The sequence below is a fragment of the Phycomyces blakesleeanus genome, assembly GCF_001638985.1.
Source record: "Phycomyces blakesleeanus NRRL 1555(-) unplaced genomic scaffold PHYBLscaffold_21, whole genome shotgun sequence".
NCBI classification, from domain to species: domain Eukaryota; kingdom Fungi; phylum Mucoromycota; class Mucoromycetes; order Mucorales; family Phycomycetaceae; genus Phycomyces; species Phycomyces blakesleeanus.
The window spans coordinates 721,262-746,277 of record NW_017265154.1 but is presented as its reverse complement, the minus strand read 5'-3'; the positions used below and the strand labels follow the sequence as shown (position 1 = coordinate 746,277).

General features: G+C 32.8%; 4 protein-coding genes across 4 annotated transcripts; 2 read left to right on the top strand and 2 right to left on the bottom strand.

The window, feature by feature from the left end:
• Window positions 1-4,551: 4,551 nt before the first annotated feature.
• On the top strand, window positions 4,552-7,182 carry PHYBLDRAFT_87497 (hypothetical protein; the record flags this gene model as incomplete). Its single annotated transcript, XM_018443665.1, has 8 exons — window positions 4,552-4,704; window positions 4,927-5,182; window positions 5,363-5,452; window positions 5,626-5,656; window positions 5,789-6,325; window positions 6,463-6,614; window positions 6,774-6,876; window positions 7,029-7,182. Coding segments are annotated over 8 exons (1,476 nt in total), but the record flags the coding sequence as incomplete, so codon positions are not given.
• Window positions 7,183-7,862: 680 nt separating this feature from the next.
• PHYBLDRAFT_178058 (hypothetical protein) lies at window positions 7,863-9,401 on the bottom strand. The gene is made up of 2 exons (XM_018437948.1): window positions 9,388-9,401; window positions 7,863-8,864 (listed from the first exon to the last, which is right to left on the bottom strand). The coding sequence occupies exons 1-2, from the start codon at window positions 9,389-9,391 to the stop codon at window positions 8,068-8,070; spliced, it is 801 nt and encodes a 266-aa protein (XP_018287681.1). The 5' UTR covers window positions 9,392-9,401; the 3' UTR covers window positions 7,863-8,067.
• A 950-nt stretch (window positions 9,402-10,351) lies between these two features.
• Window positions 10,352-10,999, bottom strand: PHYBLDRAFT_135727 (hypothetical protein). Its single transcript, XM_018429745.1, has 3 exons — window positions 10,983-10,999; window positions 10,650-10,768; window positions 10,352-10,522 (listed from the first exon to the last, which is right to left on the bottom strand). Exons 1-3 carry the CDS (start codon window positions 10,983-10,985, stop codon window positions 10,447-10,449), a joined length of 198 nt encoding a protein of 65 aa, XP_018287680.1. The 5' UTR covers window positions 10,986-10,999; the 3' UTR covers window positions 10,352-10,446.
• Window positions 11,000-15,728: 4,729 nt separating this feature from the next.
• PHYBLDRAFT_66141 (hypothetical protein) lies at window positions 15,729-19,444 on the top strand (the record flags this gene model as incomplete). The annotated part of the gene is made up of 4 exons (XM_018441592.1): window positions 15,729-15,813; window positions 16,554-17,163; window positions 17,488-17,963; window positions 18,159-19,444. The coding sequence occupies 4 exons, from the start codon at window positions 15,729-15,731 to the stop codon at window positions 19,442-19,444; spliced, it is 2,457 nt and encodes an 818-aa protein (XP_018287679.1).
• Window positions 19,445-25,016: the final 5,572 nt, after the last annotated feature.

Here is a 25,016-nt window from a genome sequence, read left to right as displayed (position 1 = left end):
TTATCTTTATCATTATTGCATGCTTTAAAGTGTTTAAAGAGGTATGTATATAACAAGAAGTAACGATAACGAATGATAGTATATTTTGTGAGGTCTAGAATGTTTTCTAGAACAGTCAAGAAAATGGCTGATGTTCTCTCTCTCTCTTATATATATTCTTCTAGAAATACAAGGGTTTATTATATAAATGTGTAAATTAGCTGTAGGTGTTGGTGTAGGTGCAAATCGTGAGGGACTTATATATATATATATTATTGTGTATATTTTCTAGATTGATCCGATTACTCTAATCATTATTATTATAGCTGTATTGAATATCTTTACTAGACATGCCATGTTTTTCTCTTTCTATATATATTTCTTAATAAAGTTCAACAGTTGATAATCGAGAATCGATAGTTGATAATTGGTATAATCTTTGTTTTGCTTTCAATATGGAGATCCGACAAGATTGGCGCCCACCTTGATACTGGGTTCCATATTCACTTCTTTATGTCGTAATAAACCCTTCTCTGTTAATAAATTAAGCATGTAATAACAATATTGATGGTGTCAATGAAATTATTTTCAAATATTAATTAAAATAATGATATTAATGCATACATACATACATATATATATATATATATCTGCTTCAATACATTATATCTTATCCAAATTATTATTATTAACAATAATACAAAAAAAATTCTGTAAGAAGCAAGATGCTGTTGGTGTGTTGTCTGTCGATCCCCTTGGGTTAAAATGCACCATAAACAAGATTTGCACTGAACGCCCTCACAGTTGGTTTTGATTATTGCAGTACATTTCAGTACATTACAGTACAGTATAGTACAGTACAGTACAGTACCATACAGTACTGTACCGTAAAGTACTATGATACTTTAACTTAATTCAATTCACTTTGATCGAGAATAAATCCCAAACTATACATATATTACATACTGTTGAAAATGTTTTTTTAAAAAGAAAGAAAGGAAGGAAAGAAGGCAAAGATAAAAGGCAAGAAGGCAAGAAGGCAAGAAAGGAAGAAAGGAAGAATGGAAGAATGGAAGAATGGAAGAAAGAAAACTTGAAAACAAGAGATTTATATGGATTGTCACTTAGTGAATTCATTTTAATCTAACTTCATTCCAGATTATATTCTTTCTGTCTTTTTTCTGTTTTATATATGACACATTATCATATCTTACAAAGTTAGTAACATTAAAGTTAGTTTACCGTCGTATATTTTATACTCTACTTATATTATATACGTATATGCACTTACATGTATGCATTTATATTTACCAAGAATTAATCATTACAAGCAATTTCAAATAGACTTGGAACGATTGCCTTATGCTTTTGTGTGTTTTCTGTCTAGGAGGGCCACAAGACTTACAAGAACATACATATACACCTATAAAAAAAAAGAAAAAGACTCGCATAAAGACCCGTACGAATATTAAAGAGCAAGAACAAAAAAATCATAATAATCCTTAAACACAATAATGATTGACAGGGTGGCCTTTACATTAGACCCTTGCTTTTCCTCATTTTTTTCTTTAAACAAAATAAATAAATAAATAATTAGCTTCAAAGCAAAGAAAAAGGATTAACATGTGCTAACTAAGGAAACGACGAGCTCAGAGATCTACAAAAAAAAAGAACTTACTTGCAGCACGCCTTGTACATTTGTATATTTGTTTGTTGCTCTTGCCACTGTAGTTGTTTTTTGTTTTTGTTTTTACTTTTGGATATTATATGTTATCTACGCACAAGAAGAGAAAAAGACTGTAGGGTAACAGAGTGGTTTCTCTAAAGACATAAACATATATGAAAGAAGAGAAGAAGGTCGAGGCCTTTATTATCATCATTGTCATTATCACTATCATTATTATATATTTGGCTTATAGGAATGCACATCACATATCGAGATTTTTTATTTTATTTTAATTTTGGGTTGCATATGTATATGTATATATACTTGAGTAGATCTACTTGCTTTCTTCTTTTTTTTTTTGACTATTTTACTCATCTAGTTTTCTTCAATACCCTCGAGTCTATTTTACCAGAAATATTGTATAATTCTTAATCTAGACAGACCATAGGCAATTTCCAATCTCTTGTCAATATCTACTTTTTTTTTAAAAAAAAAAGATGAAATAGAGCATATCTATGTGTATTCATTTTATTAAAACAAATGCTAGTTCTGTGTTTTAGGAAACGCTTAAAATTAATACTTCTTTAAGATATATATATATATATATATTATTTTATACGCAAAAGAAAATCCCAAAAAAAGGGTGTTGATCCCAAAAGTCTACAGCCAAGTCTTATTGCATGTATCTTTTTTTTTGTAATGGAAATAAAGGGAGGGAAAGGAGGGGAAATAAAAAAAAGGGGGAAGAAAAGAAAAATAGGTGGGAGAACGCAAAGGTTGAAAGGTACAAGAACGCAACTTTCTTGTTGATTATGAAATAAATATAAAAATAAAAGAAGAATAGATATATATATATAAAGAAGCTCTGATAAGCAAGAATAAGAAACTGATAAGAAGAAGAATGGATAAGAAATGTTTAAAAGGCATATATGTATATTAAATACAGAGGTAGCCAAATGTGCGTGTGTGTGTGTGTGTGTGTAAAAGCGAATGAATAGATGAATAGACGAATAATTGAGTGTGTAAAATAGCTTTGGAAACAGAATCTTATTGACATTTCAACATTTCAACCCAAAAATAAAGAAAGTTTCTTATATTATTTTATACTATACCTTTAATATTAACAATAGAATAGAGGGCTGATAAGAGGGGTAAAAACAAGATTGGATATTCAAATGTGAGGATAGGATTAGGATTAGGATTAGGATTAGGATTAGGATTAGGAATAGAAATAGGAATAGAAATAGGAATAGAAATAGAAATGTACTCGGTCGTTGATGATAAGATTTGTCATGGTTGATTTAAGATCTTCATTCTAGGATCCTTTGCCAATGTACTACAGCTCTATATGCGCCACTTTGCGTGTTAATTTTTTATGTGTGCGTGTGCGTGTGCTTGTGCTTGTGCGTGTAGATATGTATATATAGGCGTACCGTTTGCACTTGTATATTCAAGTGAGCAAGCAAGTAAGTAACTGAGTAAGTGGGTGGGTAAGTGAGTAAGCGAGCGATCAAGGAAGTTCATAAGTTCGTGGATAAAAAAAACTCGAGTATGCTTATATATATATATGTGTGTGTATATGTGTGTGTGTATATGTGTATGTGTATGTGCGTGTGTGTGCGTGCGTGTGTATGTGTGCGTATATGTTTGTGTATCAAGGGATTTCTTGACTAATTAAGGAGGCAAAGAATCGCAAATACTTTGTATCCCTGTAGTTTTTTTTATACATATACATATATTTATAATTTGTCTTTTGCACTAGTACTATTAATCACAATAATCACAACAATCACAATAACCATAGTAACCGTAGTAACCATAGTGATCACAGTAATCATAGTACTAACAATATATATGATATTAGTGCCAATAAATTATGATCACGCTTTATTGACTTGTCTCTTGATACTTGTGTATTTTGTACGAAAAATCTCTATATCTGCATAGGGAGAATGACAAGGTCTTTAATGATAGTAATAACGATTAACCCAGTAAATTGTATTCAAACAAAATTTAACAAGAAACCTGAGCAATTACAAGAGTCATGACGACAAGCGGCATTTGGTCGGTAAGTTAATCAATTCAAACCATAATATAATATAATAAAAATAAAATAAAAAGGTTTCTCAGTTCATATTTCTATAGATAACAGCCCCACTTAAAAAATAGACCATCACCATCCCTAAATCTTGTATGCTTCTGTTAGTTAGTATACCTATCTTCAGTGCTTCTAGCTCCATTCACCCCTGAATGCACCTCCACAGGTGTAGTGTATTGTATTCCAATGTATTGTAATGTACTGTACTGTACTGTACTGTACTGTACTGTACTGTACTGTACTATACTGTATTTTACTTTACTTTATAGCATTAAATTGCATTACATTATATTGTATTGTATACTATTAAATTGTATTGGTTACCTTTTGTACATACATACATATTTTTTTTGTATAAATACATACATTTATATATACCAGTACATGTGCGGGTGTGGGTTGTCTTCTTTCTTACACTTCTTTCAAAAATAATAATTCAATAAATTCACTTTCCGTTCATTCATATATCCACTCGATTATCTGGAACATTTTTTTACCAGATATACACACACATCTTTAAACATCATTTCCTACATTTATCTCTTTCTCTTTCTCTATTTATTTATTTATTTATTTATTTATTTAGAATAACAAAATCGTAAAAGAATAATTAGACATGTCTTCTCCAAAGACAATCAACCTTTCGTCCTATCCATCATCCCCAGGAAACGAATCGATGGTACATACTTTGATACCCGATCGAGAAGGAAGCTTCACGTCCACTGCCAAGCACAAAAGAAGCAGCAGCAGAATATCCACAAAATCTTCCATCACAGCTGCTGCCTCTATACATAGTATCGAACAAAACCCTACAAAAGAACATTTCCAAGAAGTACCGCCGCCTTACTCGTCATTTAGCAAGAAACGAAAGATGTCTATCGTGGCTATGGCAGCGCTATCCAGTTTCTTTTCTCCGTTTTCAGCCAATATATATTTCCCTGCTCTTAATATGATCCAACAGGTACAAAGAACACACTGCGCACACTGCACATATCCGCACAAAATAAAAAGAGAGCGAGAGAAAGAGAGAAAATATATTGAAAATAAACAAGGCAAAAGCACGCACATGTATATATGTATTAAAAAAAAACCAAGAAGCAAGAAGCAAAAAAAAAGCCAAAAAAAAAGGAACTCTCTTCTCAATACATCCCTTTAATTTATTTTAAATAATAACAATATACAGGACATGCACACAACTACAGATCTTATCAATCTCACCGTAACTGTCTACATGGTCTTTCAAGGTGTTTCTCCGTCGTTCTGGGGAGGTTTGGCCGACAACTGGGGCAGACGTCCTGTCTACATCATGACAATTTTCATCTACATCATGGCTTGCATTGGTATAGCCCTTGCACCTGACTATAAAACTTTACTCGGCATGCGCATGTTACAAGCTTTTGGGTCTAGTTCAGTCATTGCCATTGGCGCTGGTACCATTGGTAAATACAAATACAAATACAAATACAAATTACAAAAAATAAGAATAAGAATAAGAATAAGAATAAGAATAAGAACAATATCCTATATTCTATATCCACATATATCTATAATAACGATTTGTTCCAACAACTACAAAATTTATTCTTACACACACATAATATTCTTTTTAATTTCTGTAGGTGATGTGGCTGTACCTGCCGAACGCGCTGGTTACATGGGCATGTACAGTATGGGTACTATGATGGGTCCAATCTTGGGTCCAGTTTTAGGTAAGCATATTTAATGATTAGATTCAAGATATTCATTTATTTACCTACCTATCTACCTATCTATTTATTTATTTATTTATTCATTCATTCATTCTTGGCACTTTACATTCTAAACGTCTGATCTAAACTAATTGTTATTCTTGTTTCTTCTTAATTTTCATTTTCCTGTTTAGGCGGTATTCTTTCTCATCAACTATCTTGGAGGTAAGATTAATATCACCATGATTTAAATGCTATTTAAATGTAGTCTTTAAATAACAATATACTAATAACAATATATATATACACATTATGTTATATATTATGATTATTATTTTGATTGTATATAAAAAAAAGATGGATCTTTTGGCTACTGGCTATCCTTAGCTCTGCTCTCTGGATCACACTCGTCCTGTTTCTACCAGAAACCCTTCGCAAATTAGTTGGTGATGGATCTGGTTATGCCAACCCGACACCCTTCCAATGGTATAAAAATTACAAGGCAAAAAGGGTCCATACTCGATTTCTCAGTGTCGATTCGGCCATGACAGCCGTGGCCCATCACGACAAACACGAGGTGGTTGCCAAGCCAACAAAGAGCAGATTCCTCACCTTACCAAATCCACTCCAGTCCGTCCTGTACCTGCTCGAAAAAGATGTCGCAGTGGTGTTGATGTATAACTCGCTCCAGTATGCCGGTTTTTACAGTGTCTTGACTAGCATGACACATCTTTTCACAGACATCTATCATCTCAATGAACTTCAGATCGGCCTGTGTTTCCTTGCTAATGGTCTTGGAGCAGGAACAGGCTCCTTTACGGCCGGAAGGATATTGAACTGGCAATTTAAAAAAATTGCGAACGAACTTGGATTAGACGAAAGTCAAACAAGGAGGTAATAAAAATACAGACACACACACAGAGAGAGAGATAAGAAGAATTACAGTACTTATAATTATATACATATTAAAAAAAAACAACAACAACAACAACGAATTCTCTCTATTTCTTTATTTATTTTTAAAATTATAGAGGCAACATGGACCCAAGTTTTCCTATTGAAAGAGCAAGAATGAGTATCACTTGGATATGGGGAATCGCTTTTAATATTGCAATGATCATCTACGGGTGGCTCCTTCACATCAAGGCACCAATTGCCCCCATCTTGTTCTTGCAAGCTATCTGTAAGTCTATTTGTTGTTGTTGTTGTTCTTCTTCTTCTTCTAAGTACCCTTCCCCTTCTTATTCTTATTTTATGCTCCCTTGCATTTTACATTGGCTCATATTTAAACTATCTATATACTTTAATTTCTATATACTTATATGTACAAATCGACTTTTAGTGGGATATTGTTCTACCTCAACTTTCAATGCTACCAGTACACTCTTGGTCGACTTATTTCCTAGAAACTCGTCCGCAATTGTAGCTTCCAATAACTTAGCAAGGTAAATACAATTTAAATATTGAAAAATCATCATTACCATATTTCCAAATATTTATATATATTTGTATTTGTATTCCTTTATCTAATCAATTGATTATTATTATTTTTTAACCTTTCAAAATTCAATTCAATTGATTATTAATAATAATGTAGGTGTTTGTTGGGCGCGGTTGCTGTGGTGATCATCAATCCTGGTATCGCTGCCATTGGCGTAGGTTGGATGTTCACAACCGTGTCTCTGGTACTATTTGTGTCTCGAATTTTGATGGTGATTGAGTTGAGGTACGGCCACCAGTGGCGACTAGAGCGTACCAGACGTATAGCCCGGAAAGAGGCAATGGATGCAGATCAAAGATAATGGAAGGCGAAAATAGATAAATAAATCGATAGAAAGATAGATAGATATATATTAAAAAAAAAGAAGGTCGCTATTCACGCCTCCTCACCCACACCCACACCCACATACATACACACACACATACACACACACATATATATCCTTACCCCTTCACACCTCCTACCTTCCTCCTCCACCCCCCCTTTTCCCTTCTCTCTGTCTTTGTTTCTCATCCTCTTCCTTTTTTCCTTCTTCATTTTCTCTTTATCCCTGCTTCTTACTTCTTCTTCTTTTTATTTTACTTCTTGCTTCCCTCCTTCACCTTAACCCTTTTTTCTTCTTTTCTCTATTTATGTTTTGTTGTACATATCTATAACACATATACAACCTTTACTTGTAGTAGAGTAGTTTACGAATCTTGCAGTTGTATCACCACATTTTTCTCAAAAATAAATCTCACAATGCACACCAAATCCAAATCCAAATCCCATTATCTGTCTTGTACCTGTCTGTATACCACACCTAAAGTTCCAAGAAAAGAAAAAAAAATATACACTCTACTCCACTAAATCAATTCATTCACTCATTAAGAAATAAAAAAAAAGGGGAAAAACCTCCTTCAAATACTTCTTGACACCAGCAATAACAATAAGAGTGTTTTCATCTTGAATAATTTTTTTAATTTAATTTATTTCTTTTTTATTTTTTTACAGCAAAATCTTTCTATTATTTTAATTTTTTCCTTTTTAAGAAATAAAAAAGAGAAAAAGAAAAAGAGAGAGAGTGAGAGAAATCGAAAGATAGAAAAGTAAAAAAAAAAAGGTAAAAAACGTATAGAGAAATTAAACCAAGGCTTTAAACGCTGGTAAGGACGGGGGGCTCGACGAACTCCTTGGAGATCTTGGCACCGACATCAGAGTCACCGGCAGAGGCACCACCGTGGAGGGCCAAGAGGGCAGAGACATCGAACTTGGGTGCCTTGAGGATCTTGACCTTGCGGGTGTAGGTGTTCTGGAGAGGGTAGATACCGTGGCAAGCCTTCTCGATGCGGACAGCAATAGAGTCCTGAGCCGAAGCAGAGGCAGAGGAGGTAACCTTGGCAACCAACTCCTTCAAGTCGCAGACAACAGCCTCCTCGGACATGATCTCGAACATCTTCTTGCGGATCTGACGGATCTGGGCGGACTGGGCGTAGGTGGTCTTCTTGACCTGGTTGCGGCGACGGGAAGTGAAGGCAACGGTGAAGATACGGACAAGATAACCATCAGTGGTCTTGACATCAACAAAGGCCTCGATGAGGGTCTGCCACTTCTTGACCATAGAGCGGAGCTTGTCGGTGGTCATGTCCATGCCGTAGAAGTTGGTGAGCAGGTTCTTACCCTGGATCTCATCAACCTTGAGCTGGATCTTGCGGAAGGCGCGGGTCTCATCCTTGGCGAGATCGCCGAGGGAGAGCTCGAGAACACGACCATCGAGGGAGTCGTTGGCGTTACGGAGACCCTGGGTGCGGTTGACGAGGGTCTTACCGGCCTGGCGAACCTCGAACATAGAGGGAGCCTTGATGTCATACCAGTCTTTGCGGGTGAAAGGGTCGACGACCTTCTTCTTCAAACCCTTCTTTCCCTTACTAAGACGCTTGTTCTTTCCGACGGCTGATTGATGAATGATGTATTATAATTATCATTTTTTTCAAAGGAAAAAAAAAACAAAAGCACAATCATAGCAGCAATTCGTCATCAAGGTAGAGAATTACAATTAATTTGGGACAATGAAAATTTTAAAAAAAAAATCATATAGAAGACACAATCGGGTTCATGGTTTTTTACGGATTTAAAAACAAGTGATTCAACGTGTGTTGATTGTGTTGTTGTGGTATGGTATAGTGGTGGTGTTGGTGGTGGTGGTGTAGTTGTATGGCATGTTGTTTGTGGTTGCAAGTAATATTTGTATATTATTTGTAGTATAGTGTATGTATTGCATGTATTGTATGTATATGCAGTGTATGTAGGTAAGTATGTATGTATGTATGTATGCGAATATACAGATACAGATGCAGATGCAGATATATGGATATAGAAAGATGGATTAAAATGTAAAAAGGATTGATTAGCAATCTTGTTTGTTGTTTGATGGATTCGGTTGAAAATGTTGAATAAAGTCGTTGTATGTTCATACCCATGATGGATGCAAGCTAAAAGAGAAGGATGTGCGGAGGCACAGCCCTGCGGAATACTTTTGGTTTCTCGACCCCCTCTCTCCCCCTTCTCGCCCCCCCTCCCTTCATTTCCTCCCTCACCCCCCAAAAATAATAATAATCTGGTTCAAAATATTCCCTCATCCCGGAAAACACGTACCGGAACAATACATATTTCGGTTATACTCGACAGAATATCACGTGATGTGTATGCATGCGTGTTTTATATTTATTTATTGATGGGACAAGGAGAATGACAGGAATATGGAAGTGAACTTTGAGTATTCATTAAAGCTTTATATTTTATATATATATATATATATATATAAGCATTTTACTGTTTTATTTTGAAAATGAAATGTAATGTAACCATATAGTAGGAATAAGAAACATCTAACTACATCATCACTCTGAATTAAAGACAAAAACACATGTGTATTAGTGTATAAATACGTTCATCGAACTTGCATTTTCAAGAATTAACTAAAAGCAATAAACAAATTCACACAAGACACATTCACAATAATTAACTGCAAGAATGATAATTAAATAAAGAAAAAAATAATAAGAATCTTATCGTGCAGATGTACTACAAGCATTTAAGGATTGCAGAGTGCAATTCAAAGGAATAAATGCAAATAAAAAATGTACATTATACGCATTGAATACTTTATGGGAATCTCATTGACGAATGAAGAAGTAAACTAAATGACAATTAAATGTGTAATGACAGAAATTGTTCACATTCCACATTCCGTTACCAATTTCCATTTATTCACAAGTAAACCCCTCCAAAGACAAAACGCACATACCACCACACACACATATATATACACACAGCTTATTGAAAATAAAAAAGTCAATTGCAAATAAAATTTGCCATTTCCTTCCATGTATAAACCTATATTCTCTCTGCTGTCTGCCCTTTTTTTTGTTTTTTTTTTTGAAAAAATAGAATTACTTTATTTCGGTTTGAAAGTTGGTAGTCTTTTATTTTTTTTTATAAGTTTGGAAGAAGTTTTGCTTGTTTGTTGGACGCTTTAAGGGCCAGCAGTGGGGGCAGGGTTCATTCTGCGCTTACCGCCAATGGTGGCAGTGACGTTGACGAAACGACGGCTATTGATTAAAGAGAAAGTGAAGAAGGAAAATGATTAATGAATGTTGATTTGATTTCTCCAAATGACACAAATAACACCAAGTGGTATACAGTATAGAATATATATATACATAAGAGAATACTTACTTGTAAACCTGTCTCTTCTTTGCGCGACCAGTCTTGGGCTTCTTCTTCTCCTGCTTGGCGACCTTGGGGGTCTGAGACTTGACTTTACCGGCACGTGCCAAAGATCCGTGGACTTTACCCTAGAAGCACAAACACATACATATTAAAATGATATACTTGGTAGTATGACTAATTATTTCTTATTTGTCTGTAGATATATTAATTCAATGATTGATCATTGGTGATCAATAATCGATAAGGATTGATGTTGATCTCGTTGTAGTTGATGCATCGAGGGGATTTTTCGGATAATTGTATTCTTTATGTATGTATGTATGTGGTCTTTTTGCTTACCATGGTGAGATGATGTGTAAAAGAGGAGGATGTACGGGTCAGGCCACACACAAGTCTTACTTTTAGAATTCCTCCTCCCCTCCCCCGGAATAGTCCGGAAAATCAAATCAAAGGTCACAAGTCCGGCATATATATATATATTTATTTATTTATTTATTTTTTTATTTATTTATTTATTTATTTTATTTGAATATGTATATGTTTGTAAGGTGTATATAAAATATGAATAAGTTAATGATAAAGTATGTATTTAAAAAACAATACTTCTTTATATGTTTCTTGATTTAAATGCTTGGTATACTTTGAGTCTCTTTCTTTCCTTTTAAATTATTTAAAGGCAATACATATATATATATATATATATAAAGTGTATATATCTTTATTTTTAATTTCATTTTCAATACAACAGAACATAAAGTAAAGAATGAAAAATGAAAAGGATGATTTTAGAATTGACGTATAATTTAGGGTTTATTTGTATTTAGTTAGTTACAAATATGTATATTCATTATTGTAAAAGACCAATATATTATCATTTATGGAATAGACCAACACTATGAGAGAAAAGAAAACGAAAAAAAAAATCGCCACTTTTCCGTAGTGTAATAATAATAGTAATAATACATATTTGAACAAAATAGACTTTATAAATAATATTTAGATTTTGGTACTTTTTTTTTTTTGATCCGGGAATATTACCCTTTATCTTTGTCTCTATCTTTTACTCACTCAATCAATGAATCAATCGCTCATACACACATAAATAAATAAATAAATAAATAAAGACATACATAGATACAAAGATACATAGACTAAAAGTCCTTTTTTTTTTTGTACTTTTATTTGTTAATCGTCGCACCAATGATGTGTTCGTTGGATATAAAGCCAAAAAAAAACAAAACAAAAAAGAAGATGATGATCTCCTATAGAAGTACAAAATAAAAATGTACAATTTACTAATCTCAATTCTCGGAAGACGCCCGCTTTATTTTATTTTATAGTTATACTTTTATTTACCACTTTGAAGAATCAATAAAGTGATGAGAATTTAATGAGAATTGAATGTTTATAGTATATGTATATAACCTTTATCCTATAAATATATTTGTTGTTACTGCTGCTGTTTTCTTCTTGTAAGGTTTGACAAACGGACGCCTTTCCGTTTCCATTTTCTCGTTTTTTAAAAAAAAAGTTTAAAAAGATCAATAAATAAATAAGGATTATCAATTAATTTATTATTATTATTATTATTATTATTATTTGATTTGATTTGATTTGATTTTATTTGATAGGCAAGGTCTAGACACAAGGTAATCAATCAATAACTTTAAATAAATCAAAATAAATAAAGAAGTAAGTAAATATTACTCTATTGGTTGTTAATGGTGTTTTGTTGATATTATTGTTGTGGGTGTGGTTTGCCATCTTTTGTTTATGTTTGTATTAACGGAAAGTCAAAGTGGTTCATCTTTGTAAGCTTATGCCGAGATTCTATGTGGCTGACAGCGTGTGATTTTAATAGATCCATAAATAAATAAATAAAAATATGAATGAATGAATGAATGAATGAATGATTGATTGAGCTTAAAGAATAAAATACTCTGAAATTGGTAACTGTAGGGGCCAAAGAAGAAGTGGAAGCAGCAGAAGCAAAAGAAAAATAGAGAAAGAAATTCTTTAGCTCAATAAAGCTAATACAAACTATATATCATTGTAAGCTTTCTTTGTAGAAAATAAATGAATTAACCAAAGAAAGATACAATGACAGTAACAGTAACAGTAACAGCAACGGGATTAGTAATATATTTTATTTATTTATTTGTTTGTTTTTGAAAAAGAAAATGACCAAGGAGTAAAGGTGATAGAAGAAGTATTGTTTACCGTTTCAAAAAAAAATGTATATATAACATAACAAAATATAAATCCAAGCTAAAAATTACACAATCTTTATAATATCAATATCAATATCAATAGTAATAGTAATAGTAATAGTAATGGTGCTTGTAATAATAGCCAAATAATCAAATACATATATACATACAAATGTATTTGTGTCTAGACAAATTTGTAAAGGTATAGACCTGGAGATATGTACAGTGCTGATGCTGTGTACCTTCTTTTACCCCACAAAAGGAAATGTCCTTGGAGGAAACAAAATTTGTCAGGTACATGCAACCCACCTCAAACACTTATGTATGCATATGTATATATCATGTACATGTGTGGGTGTAGGTGTAGGTATAAGTGTAAGTACGTGTATGCTCTTACTAAAATTTAAAAACAAAGTTTATCCAATACATTCCCTTTCTCTTTTGCTCTTTCTTAATTTCTCTCTAGCTATTGTACAAAGCCAAAAACGAAAAACGAAATATAATTGATCATATGGTGGAGTCCTCAAGATAATATGTATCACACGCCCATACACTCATAGCAATTAATATATATATATAATTATTCCATGCAATTGATTTGTAGGATATTTGTACAAAAGGATAATATTTCAGAAATACCATTCAATATATAAATGTCTATCTTTATTGTAAAGTTCCAGTAAGTATTCTATTTTCTACATAGACGTTTTAACTAAATATTTATCAATAGCAAACAACAAATGACAAGTAGTAATAATAATACAGGTTTACTGGATGATGTGTGCATGCAGTTTAAGTGCAGATTGGCAGGATATTGTGTGTAGATTCCGTGGCAAATAATAACAGTAAATAAGCAAAAAAAAGGTCCTTTGTGTGTGTGTGTGTGTGTGTACACTTTGTGTATTCCATGTAACATAATACATGTAGGGTTCAATGTCGTATTCCTTCTTCGTCTTCTTCTATTACTACTGCCTTTCTGTCTTTTCTGTCTTATCTCTATCCTTTTTTTTTCTAATGTCATTAATTATACAAGATGTACGATCGTATATGAAAGGAGAAGAATGAAGATAAGTAGTGTATTCTATATTTTTTTTTTGTCTATCTGTTAAGGATCCGTAAGACGCCTCAGAACACAGCATTCAAAATATTTGTACAATTTAGGTTGTACAATTTATATACTTATATATACATTGCGTACTATGTATTGACAAGGGGGTTGGATATTATGTCTATCTACTATGTATATATTTTGGGAGGGGGGTGTTTGAGTAATCTATATTTTGAAGTTTTTTTTTTTGTCCCCCAAGACAAAAAAAAAAAAAAAAAGATTGTTACACATTTGTAAAATGTGTATCATATTTTTGTGCTCACGGAGTGGAAGTGTCAATCGAAAAAATAAAAATAAAAATCACAAAAAATGGATCCATAACCTAAATTTGGTAGACATTCGAGTCCAAAATAGGGTATTTTACAGTTTTAAAGTTCGCCAATCATATCCTCGCAAAAAAAAAGAAGAAAAAAAAAACCAAAAAACACAAAAATACAAAAAAGAAACAGGGACAGGATATTTCTGATATCCATATATGGTATTTGGTTTTTGATTGCTATCAACACTTCTTTGGAATATATATATATATATATATTGTATTTCATTTTACTGCTCTGTTAGTCTGTTAGTCTGTCATTCTTTTTCTTTTCTCTTTTTATTATAATTTATTGTTATAAAGCCTGGTATTTATATTTATCGATTTGTAATGGTATAGTTTGATTGAAATGTTTGGCTTCTTAATAGTCATACAAGCAAAGTCCAATCATTTTCATTTATTAGGGTTTTTTTAAAAATAATAATAATAATTAGAGAATTATATCTCTTGAGTATAGGGTTTACTAAATAAAATCACACTTTTACATATATAACCTCATTAATATATTGGTATATCTTTGTACTATTTTCAGGTTGGTTGATCGAGGTATTTTCTTTTTTGTGACATTTGAACTATCCACCCTATGAGTACCTACACAGAATCTTAATTCTTTTTTAAAGAAAAAAGATGATCTAAATAAGATACATATGGCTTGCATCAACGTAGATCTTGTACCATGCAGCATACTTTATATATATATATATTATATTATTAATAATGATAGTAATTACTATTTTTTGAACAGGTTTCATTTTTCATTTTATTTTATTTAAATATATATATAATCAAAATTGTACCTTTGCAAAGATCGAATAACATGATATAATTGTTCGATTCAAATAGTTGGACAATGGTAAATTTACAAATAAAGCAAACTGAATACAGGACAGTATATATATATATATATATATATATATATATTTATTAAAGAAGTTGAATAACCAAAAATAAGTGTATTGTATTAACAGCTGTATTATTGATTGATAAAGATCATATATACACATATAAAATAATTGTACCTATATCTATTTGACTTGCTCCTTGATTTTTTGGTATTTTATTTTATTTATATAATAATGATAATATTTTAGTTATAAAAATCCATTCATCCTTTCTCCTCTTCCTCTTCTTCTTCTTCTTCTTTCTCTTCTTCCTCTTTCTCTCTTCCCTTTCCATTCCTTTTTTTTTGTGTGTGTTTTTTTTGTTTTCTATCTATCTCTTTCTCTCTATCAATAGTTCTATACTTTATTTTTACTTTTCTGTATAGAGCCGTCAACTTACCATTAATACCATCAATAGAGAAAACACGCGTATCTCTCTTTGTTCTTTATATACCTATTATACTTTATACACATCCCCACACCTACACACCCACACAAAGGAATATATATATATATATATATCTTAGGATTCATCTAAAAGAAAGAAAAGAAAAGAAAAAGTTTTACAAAATGATAAGATCAGATCGCTTTAATGCACCAATTGCAGTCCATTCATCATTTAATTGTGGTGAACTTGAATATGCATATAATTTTGATCAGGTAAGAAAGAAACAAAAAAAATACCCCACAAACCAATCCAAAAACAACAACAACAACAACAACAACAACAACAAAAACTTCAAATTTTATTTTTATTTATTTAAATATTTTATTTATATAAGAGAAAGAGAGAAATAAAGAAAGAGAGAAAAAGGAAATAAGAGGGGGAGTATAGAAAGGTGATTGAAGGAGTGTGAGAGAGAGAGGGGGGGAGGTGAAGGGTGGTGAGGGGTGAGGGGAATATAATACAGACACACACACACATATATATATATATATTTATTTATTTAGTATTTTATATAAAAGGTAAAAAGGGGAAAAAGGGTCAATAGACAGTTAGACAGACAGACAAGTCATTCCGTCAGTCAGTCAGTCAGTCAGACAAACATAGAGACAAACTTACAGACGTACAAGACACACACACACACACAAATAATAATAATGATAATATCAAATCAAATCAAATCAAACCATCACATATACTAAGAATACATTATATTATAATATACTATATTATATGAAATGTATATAAAATGATGATAATTAATTAATCTGTTAATTAATTAATTATCATTATTTCTCTCTCTCTCTCTTTCTCTCTCTCTCTTTCTCTTATTATTATTATTATTATTTTGACACTTTCTTTCTTTCTTTCTTTCTTTGCTTTAAACCTTTATTCTTTGTATCAATATTCTAATAACCATTAATAATCAATGTGTGAATCTGTTTTACTTGAACAGCCTTATCTGGCACTGACAGATATTAGCAATAGTAACCATAATGATAACGACGACAACGACAACGACAACGACGGTGATGAAGCTATCGACGTACCCCAGACCCTCGAGCCAGAGCAGTACAAATACGAATTCCCTCCAAAATCCTACCTCAGGGCACTCGCTTATCTCGACAATAACCAGAATTTTTCTTTCTTTGACGAAACATCATTCACAACTTCTACCAGCACAACTGCGGCTTACTCGGTCATGCTTGGATCAGAAGGCGGAGACTCTGGCTCTTTTCTGGGCTACTATTCGTCCTTTCTCTCAAACAGCACAGACCGTCCAGAAGAAAACCTTGCCGATAACCACAACGATAATGTCCAATCTACCCGCATGACATCTTCACTATCACCAATACCTCGACAGCAACATAGACCCACCCCAACTGCACATTCATATTCATATTCGAATTCACATTCACATCCACACTCACATTCTTCATCATTATTTTATTCCTCTTCCTCTTCCTCTTATTCTTATCCTCCATTTGATACAAATAACGCACCCAACAAGCTCCGTAATATCAACCATTACAGCCAGCACCAGCACCAGCACCAGCACCAGTACCAACACCAGCATCATCCTTCTTCTCACAGCCAAAATCACAAGGCTCGATCGCCTCGGCATCATCACAAGACACACACAACACATCAAACATATCAAACACATCAAACACTCTCCAATTCTCCCCTAACAGACGATAGCCGTCTCAGTCCACTCCAACTGCCTGCCCAACTCAAAAGCACATCTAGCTGCAGCACTGCAGGAAGCGATCTTAGTAATCTTAGTAATCTTAGTAATATTAGTCGTAGTAGTAATACTAGTTATAATATTAGTAATATTAGTAATGCTAGTAAAACCAATAATATCAATGGTTGTGGTGCTAGCAATAGTAACAGTAGATTATCATTGTCAATCCGGCAGTCCCGAAAACACTCAAACTCAAACCCAAACCTAAACTCAAACGCAAACGCAAACGCAAACGCAAACGCAAACGCAAACGCAAACGCAAACGCAAACGCAAACGCAAACGTAAACGCAAATACAAACTCAAACTCAAACTCATCAAATGCTCAATCTCGATCTCGATCTCGCGAACTCTCATCAGATTCAGTATCTACCGTCACCCAGTCAAACACTTATCACCAGCCCGTCCACCCTTCATCGTTCTTGTCCGTCTCTCCAAACTCTAAAAGTCTGGCTCGCGTAATCGAAGAAGACGAATACGAATACGAAGTAGTAGTCGGAGAAGAAGATGACGATGACCATGAAATGATTTGGCAAGAAGAATTGTACTCTCCACTAATGCAGTACAACAACAACCGTGTGACTCCAAACAGCAGACAAAACTGGCATTCTAGAGGTAAATATTATACTATATAACAAGCAATTCTAATGATAATGAGATATATATATATTTCATTTTCATTTTCATTTGATTTCAATTAGCGCTGGATTTTGATATCTGTAAATACATTATATATATATATATATTTATATTATAATGATATCAATTCTTTAATATTTTACTTATTCATTTATATGTGTATTTAATTAGATTCATCTTGTGATAACATTTCAGACCGAGACCTTTCTGACCAAGATGATCTCGATTTACCAGTCTACTGGAATGAATCAGAGCCAATAAGAGATGACATTAGCAGTAGAGACATCAATGACAATAACAGTGACATTTGCAGTGAGCCCACAATTATTCTCATCCGACTCGGCCGAGCTCAGTCCAGCCGTATGACTAAAGGCCGCTGTCCGACAACAGTTACAGTCTTTGGCAGTGATGAGGGCTACGATGACGAAGATGATGACGAGAATGACGACACAAAAGAAGAACCTATTGAGTCGTGTTCAATATTCTTACCAATTTCTGGCGACCAGCAACCCGACCAACAAGACCAAGAATTTGAAGTTGAAATTGAATCCGAAGCTGAAGAACGAGAAGAGATTGTTGAAGACCAAGGCCAAGAAGACCAAGAAGAAGAAGAATGGTTTGATTCAGACCATATGGCTGCCATTAAAATACAATCTGCCTGGAGAGGTTACTGGGCCAGAAAATCCATCAGGACAAGAAATCCAAATACACTTGGAGCTGAACTTGTTCTGGGAGTCGTTCGATTATGCGGCAGTGTTCACCAGCGCCAGATGAAAGCGATGACCAGACGGCTTGAAAACCTTGAACGACGGTTACGGGAAGAAACGGCGATGCGAACTGAATTTGAAAAGGCAGTAGCAGACATGACCGTGTTGATTGATAGTCAGCAAAAGGCGTTGTGTGAGCGAGTTGAGCAGGAGGTTGCGATGCGGGAAACATACGAGCACAAGATTGAACTGGCACTTTTGCACATCGGACCACTCGAGGATCAATTGAGAGCAGAAACTGACGCACGCGTGGCCATGGAAGATCGAATTGAACGCGTGCTTGACCAGATGGCAGAACTTGGACAGGTTCAGGTCAACCAGGAATTGGAAGCAGCTGAGTCTAGAAAGCTGATGCAAGCACAGATTGATTCTCTTCAGCAGATGCAAGACCTTAAGACCAACCAACAACAACAACAACAACAACAACAGCAGAAGCAATCAATACAGCAGCCAGCTCAAGTTCAAATGCACCAAAAAACTTTGACAAGTGTCAGTAAACCAAGACTAGTCAGTTCACGGATAGCTCCAAAAACATCTGTTACGTCTTCTGGTATATCTGTCAAGCCGCGTCGTACACTTGTCCCTCCTTCTTTGCCACCTTTGAAAGCGGGCCATCTTAATACTAAGCCGAATGTATCAGGAACATCTACAGTAACCAATGCCGCAAGAAAAACTAATAGCCGAAGATGATGTAAATCACAACAAAGCCAATAACAATAACAACAACACCAGCAGCAACAACAACAACAATTGTTTCAATTTCTTATATTATTCATATTATTTATTTTTTCAAGTTTCAAAAAAAAGTGTACAGATGTAAGATATACATACATACATACACACACACATAGACACTAGACACACTAGACGCACTCTACACACTAGACATACATTACTCACTACCTTATATTACACTTATATTACACTTATATTACACTTACACTACACTACACTACACTATAAGCAGTATGTGTATAATACATTTCATTCTCATTCTCATTCTCATTCTCTCTCTTTCTCTTTCTCTTATATATATACATATAATTGCTATTATTTTCATATCATTTACACATTTGCACATTTATTTTTTATTCTTCTTCTTCTTATTTTAGCATTTGCATTTGCATTTTTACACACACACACACATATATATATATATATATATATATAGTCTTACTCACTCACTCACTCACTCACTTACATTACATTACATTACATTACACAATAAAACAAAATTATATACAAATCTATATATGTATTCTTATGCTCTATGGTTGAAGATCTTGTAACAATGCTGTGCAAGGGACTGATGACACATATTAAAGTTATTACTATAAAGCGAAGCAAAAGAAGAAGAAAAAGGAAAATCAAGGGATGATATCTAAATATTTTCTGGGGGGTTTCAAAGAAGAAGAAAGAAAAAAAATTAGATTAGTATTGGTATTGGTGATACTAGATACAAAGAAACGCATAACAAAATGTTACATATGTATAAAAGGTTAAATACCAAAGAAAGGCTAAGAGAGAGAGAGAGAGAGAGAGAGAGAGAGAGAAAAAAGGGGGAGAAGGTTGTGTTCCATGGAATAAAGTCAAAAAGAGGCATAAAAACGGCCTCGGAATGAAAATTGCAAAAAAGAAAAAAGAAAACTCTAGACATCTTACCGAGACGAGGAGAAAATCATTTTTATATTTTATTATTATTATTATTATTATTTTGTATACAAACACAAATAAATATTTGTACGCATTCAAATTTTTTTTTCATCTAATTGGTTCATTTTTTCTTCTTATTTTATGAAAAAGAAAGGGGATTTATAATTACACTGATAACTAGATTAGATATCTAAATAGCAAAGTAACAAAGTAACAAAGTAACAAGGCAGCAAGGTAGATAGATAGACAGGTAGACATACAGATAGGCAGAAGGAGGAAGGAGGAAGGAGGAAGGGAAGGGAAGGGGCAGTTAGCCGGAGGGGATACAGATCTAATTTTTGTTTTTTTTTTGTTTTATTGTTATGATTATTATAATAATCAGCACATGTGTATAATATTTGGCTGTCAAAATAAAATAAAATAAAATAAAATAAAATAAAACAAAATAAAACAAATACAGGTATTGAATAAATAGGTGGGTACGGATATAAATCAAAAGCGAAAAGAAAAAGAAAACTTTACCAATCAATAATGAATTCTCTTGTTGAAGGAAAGGAGGCTCAGGATTACAAGCAAAAACCAAAAAAAAATACAGACCGACTGTTTATTAAAATGTGGGGTCCATAAGAGTCAGTATAGTACCCACAATAGGATATTGTATATTCTAGACCCTTTTTCAACAATAAAAGAAAATATTCGATAGCTGGTACTAATACTAATGATTAAAAGGAGGAGGAAAAAAAATAAAGGAAAGTGTTGAAAGGAGAATACGGATAATGATAGGAAGGAGCAAAGGAGGAAGAGGACAAGGACGAGAACAAACACAAGTGGTAATGATGATAGAGGAGGAGGAGGAGGGGGAAAATGCTCTTTATTTTGGTATTAGTTTTTCTTCTTCTATCTCTATATTAGTTGCTATGTATTGATTTGATTTGATTGAATAAATGTTTCAAATGTATTCAAATTGAAACACTTGTTATAACATAATGTGATTTGGGTGATATATCATGTCATATCATATAAAATAAAAACAAGGGGTGGGGGACAAGGTAAACTGTCACATTGAAAGTTGTACAACATTTGTACAGGAGCTTAAAGGAATCACTAAACAAAACAAAAAGAAATTAAGGTTTATATTCTTATGTTGAATACGACAGTGATGTGGACCATGCGTCTTTCCTATTGCGATACACCCGATGAACATTCTTGGATCGAAGCCAGACTACGGAACATATAAACAAAGCTGTACACAACTGTACACACTGTACACACTGTACACTGCACACTAAAACCCTTGTTCTTCTTAATTTTAATGCTACCACTCTTAATATTTTTAATGGTTTCTATGGTGATTATGATATGTCTTTGCTTTGCTTTGATTTACTTTGTTTTCCGAGTCTGTCATATAATGATAATAAATGTGCAATTGATTCAAAGTAAAGTGTGACTATAACCAAGTTGATGATAATAGTTATTATTTTGTCAAGATATTAGGATGTTCATTCAAACTTTCTTTGTAATAAAAATAAAATCCAAGATGAATCTAAATGGTGCGCATTACAAGTGGACTTTGTACATTAGTGACAGGCGTGTGGACAATAAAAGGAAATAATACGAAGAATGTTTATACACACCTTGTACAAAACAAAAAACAAAAACAAATTAATAATAATAATAATACAGAAAGCAGACAGGCAGCCAAATAAAATAGACCAAAAAGAATGGAGTCCCCCCCCCCCCCCTTTGATCCACTAATCAATTTGTGTGTGTTTATATAAAATATATTTCTTTGTACAACTAAAAATACACTTTATTACACACTAAATATGGCTGTGCTTGTATTTGTGGTTGTGTACCCATAATAGTCAAAAAGGGGAGAAGGTCAAGGGAGGACAGATGATGGGGAAATGATGAACCAACCAACCAATGAATACTATATTTCTTTCTTTCAAATATCTTTATATCTACAAAGGTTACCTTCCTTTCTCCCCTCAAATTTATTATTATTTAAATATAGACATATATACAGTATGTATATAGAAGAAAGAAATATTACATGTGTACAGATTTAGACATTCTCAATCAGTTCAATGCCAATGAAAATCACAGCATCTCTCTTCTTTGACTTTGACTTTGACTTTTATTTTTACTTATTCGGATACATGCATATCTAAAACCCACAAATAGAATCACTCTTTTTCTCTTCTTTAATCTAACAAAAAATCACAACAACATTAGACGCATATATACAAGAAAAGGAACAATTGGTTGCTTGATTGTGTTGTCTTTCAAGATGCAGGGTCGAAATATATAGAAATAGAAAGACTATTATCTACTCTGTATATCCCATACATGTTTCAATTCTGTGTATGTCTAATGAATTAGAAGCTCATAGCTCTACATGATTATTATCCTGTAATGCAATGTACTGCACCAGAGAATAAGAAAATCAGGAAAATCAGGAAAAATAGGAAAAATAGGAAACATTGGAAGAAAAGCCAAGGATTACCTTGACTATCTTTAGATTCAATTTTATTTTTTGGATTAATATTAATTCTGTAAAACAAGATGGAATGAAATCAAATCCAAAATTGTGGTTCCAGAACAACTTTATTATATATCTATCTATCTATCTATCTATATATACAACACCAAAATCAATAGAAACAATATAATAATTACAATTATAACGCCAAGTAGGAGAAGATAAAGAGGAGAAGGAAAGCAAGTTTTCGTTTTAAAAAAAATTATTATAAAGAAGTAATATGATCATATTCTGGGATTCATATTTAGCTTGATGTGTTAATTACAACATAGCGTGGATTACATCAATCTGGATTCTCTCTTTCTTTCTTTCTTTTTTTTTTTTTTTTGGGGGGGGGGATACTTATTCTACTATAATATTAATATCCAATATCTAATAATCTTAACACTATTATATATGCAGATTAATTAGCTACCATTGGCCCCAAACAGCCAAAGAATCACAAAGGAAAGTCAATACAAAAAGGAAATCACCAATGGAGAAAATCAAAGATTGATACTAATGATAATATATAAAGTACAATAAATTGTCTGTTTTTTCTTTAGCTATTCAAACTAGTGTAAAACGAAATAGGCTTTCTATTGATTTTCTCTTTTTATTTTAAAATAAAACAAATCTTGAGTCTATATATATATATATAAAAGGGAATAGCCAAGCTGTAATTCTACATACAACCATATATCTATCTAATTATATAAGATTAGGATCATTCTCTCCTAAAATTAATACAAGGAATTGATAATTAATTATTACTCTTGAATAATCACTAAATAACAGTTCTCATTCAAAGAGCAACAGGAGCAAAAGAATTAAATTAATAGTGGATTGTGGCCTGTGTGTAATTTTAATAATAATAACAATAAAAATAAAATTATAGCTGAATATTTTGTGGTTGTATTCATTAATACATATATAAAAGAATACTAGAAAATATCAATCCAAACTACCCACATATGCATGCACAAAAAAGGAGGAAGGCTGGGGTAGTTTGGGGTGTGGGGTATCGAAAATTATTATTATTATTTGAATATACAAAATTCTTATCACCACTCACTTGCTCAATCAATCAAGTATTAACTCTCTCGGTATCTAAAGGCAAACTAACAATGATTGTACATACATGTATGCTTTATAGACTTAACTTTCAATAATAGTAATGATAATGTTTTAATAGTGCTATAGATAACCACAATAAGAGCTTATTGGTTAGGAAAAGAGAAGAATACTTGAAGATTCGAATATTAAACTATCACAAGAACTAGCTACAGCATGCTAGAGTAATATCTTGGAAAGCATGTATTAACCTTTCTTTAATCTTTATTTTTACTTTTATATTTTCACTGCCTTTAAAGACTGGCCAGATATTGTTCGGTTAGATTTAAACTATGTAGAAGGATATCATATCATATCATGTCATATTATATCATATCGGACCAGTAAGTAGATCCACCGTCTCCCAATAATATTTAAACACAAATCCTTTCCTTTTCTCTGCAATATGTACATATACATATTTAGTTAGAATTATCTGTTTAATAATTACTCACTAACAAGAAAGTTGCTTAAAGCAGGGTCCATTTTTCATCAAATGATTTAATCCCTTTCTTTGCTTTGCTTTGCTTTGCTTTGATTTTATTATTTCCAATTCACGTCTAGATGAAATACAGATTCTGCAACAAGCGCACAAACCACACACACTCTTTAATTTCTAATTGTTCTCATTTAAATCCAGTCCTATCTTTTCCCCCAAAAAATAAAATAAAACAAGGGGTGTGTATGTGGGGGAGGGGGAGGTTAGTGAAGAAGAAAGAATAGCGAAGTTGTATAGATCTATTGACTATAATTTATTTTCAAAAATAGGAAAAGAAGGAAGGTCATTATTGCCTGGCTTGCATTGAATGCTCAGTCAGCTCAGCAAGAAAACAAAAACAAAAACAAAAAAACAAGGTGGGGTTTAGCATCCATTAAAATACTAATAAAATCGACAATGATCTTCATGCGTTTCTCAGTCAAGATGCTTTGTAATTGATTTCAAATACCCTTTTTTATTTTATTTTTATTTCT

What these genes read in the sequence shown, in the direction of transcription:
- PHYBLDRAFT_135727 (XM_018429745.1), bottom strand. An exon ending in AAGAAGAGACAGGTTTACAA is followed by an intron (nt 10,523 to 10,649) that starts GTAAGTATTCTC and finishes TTTAATCAATAG; the next exon opens with CCGTCGTTTCGTCAACGTCA.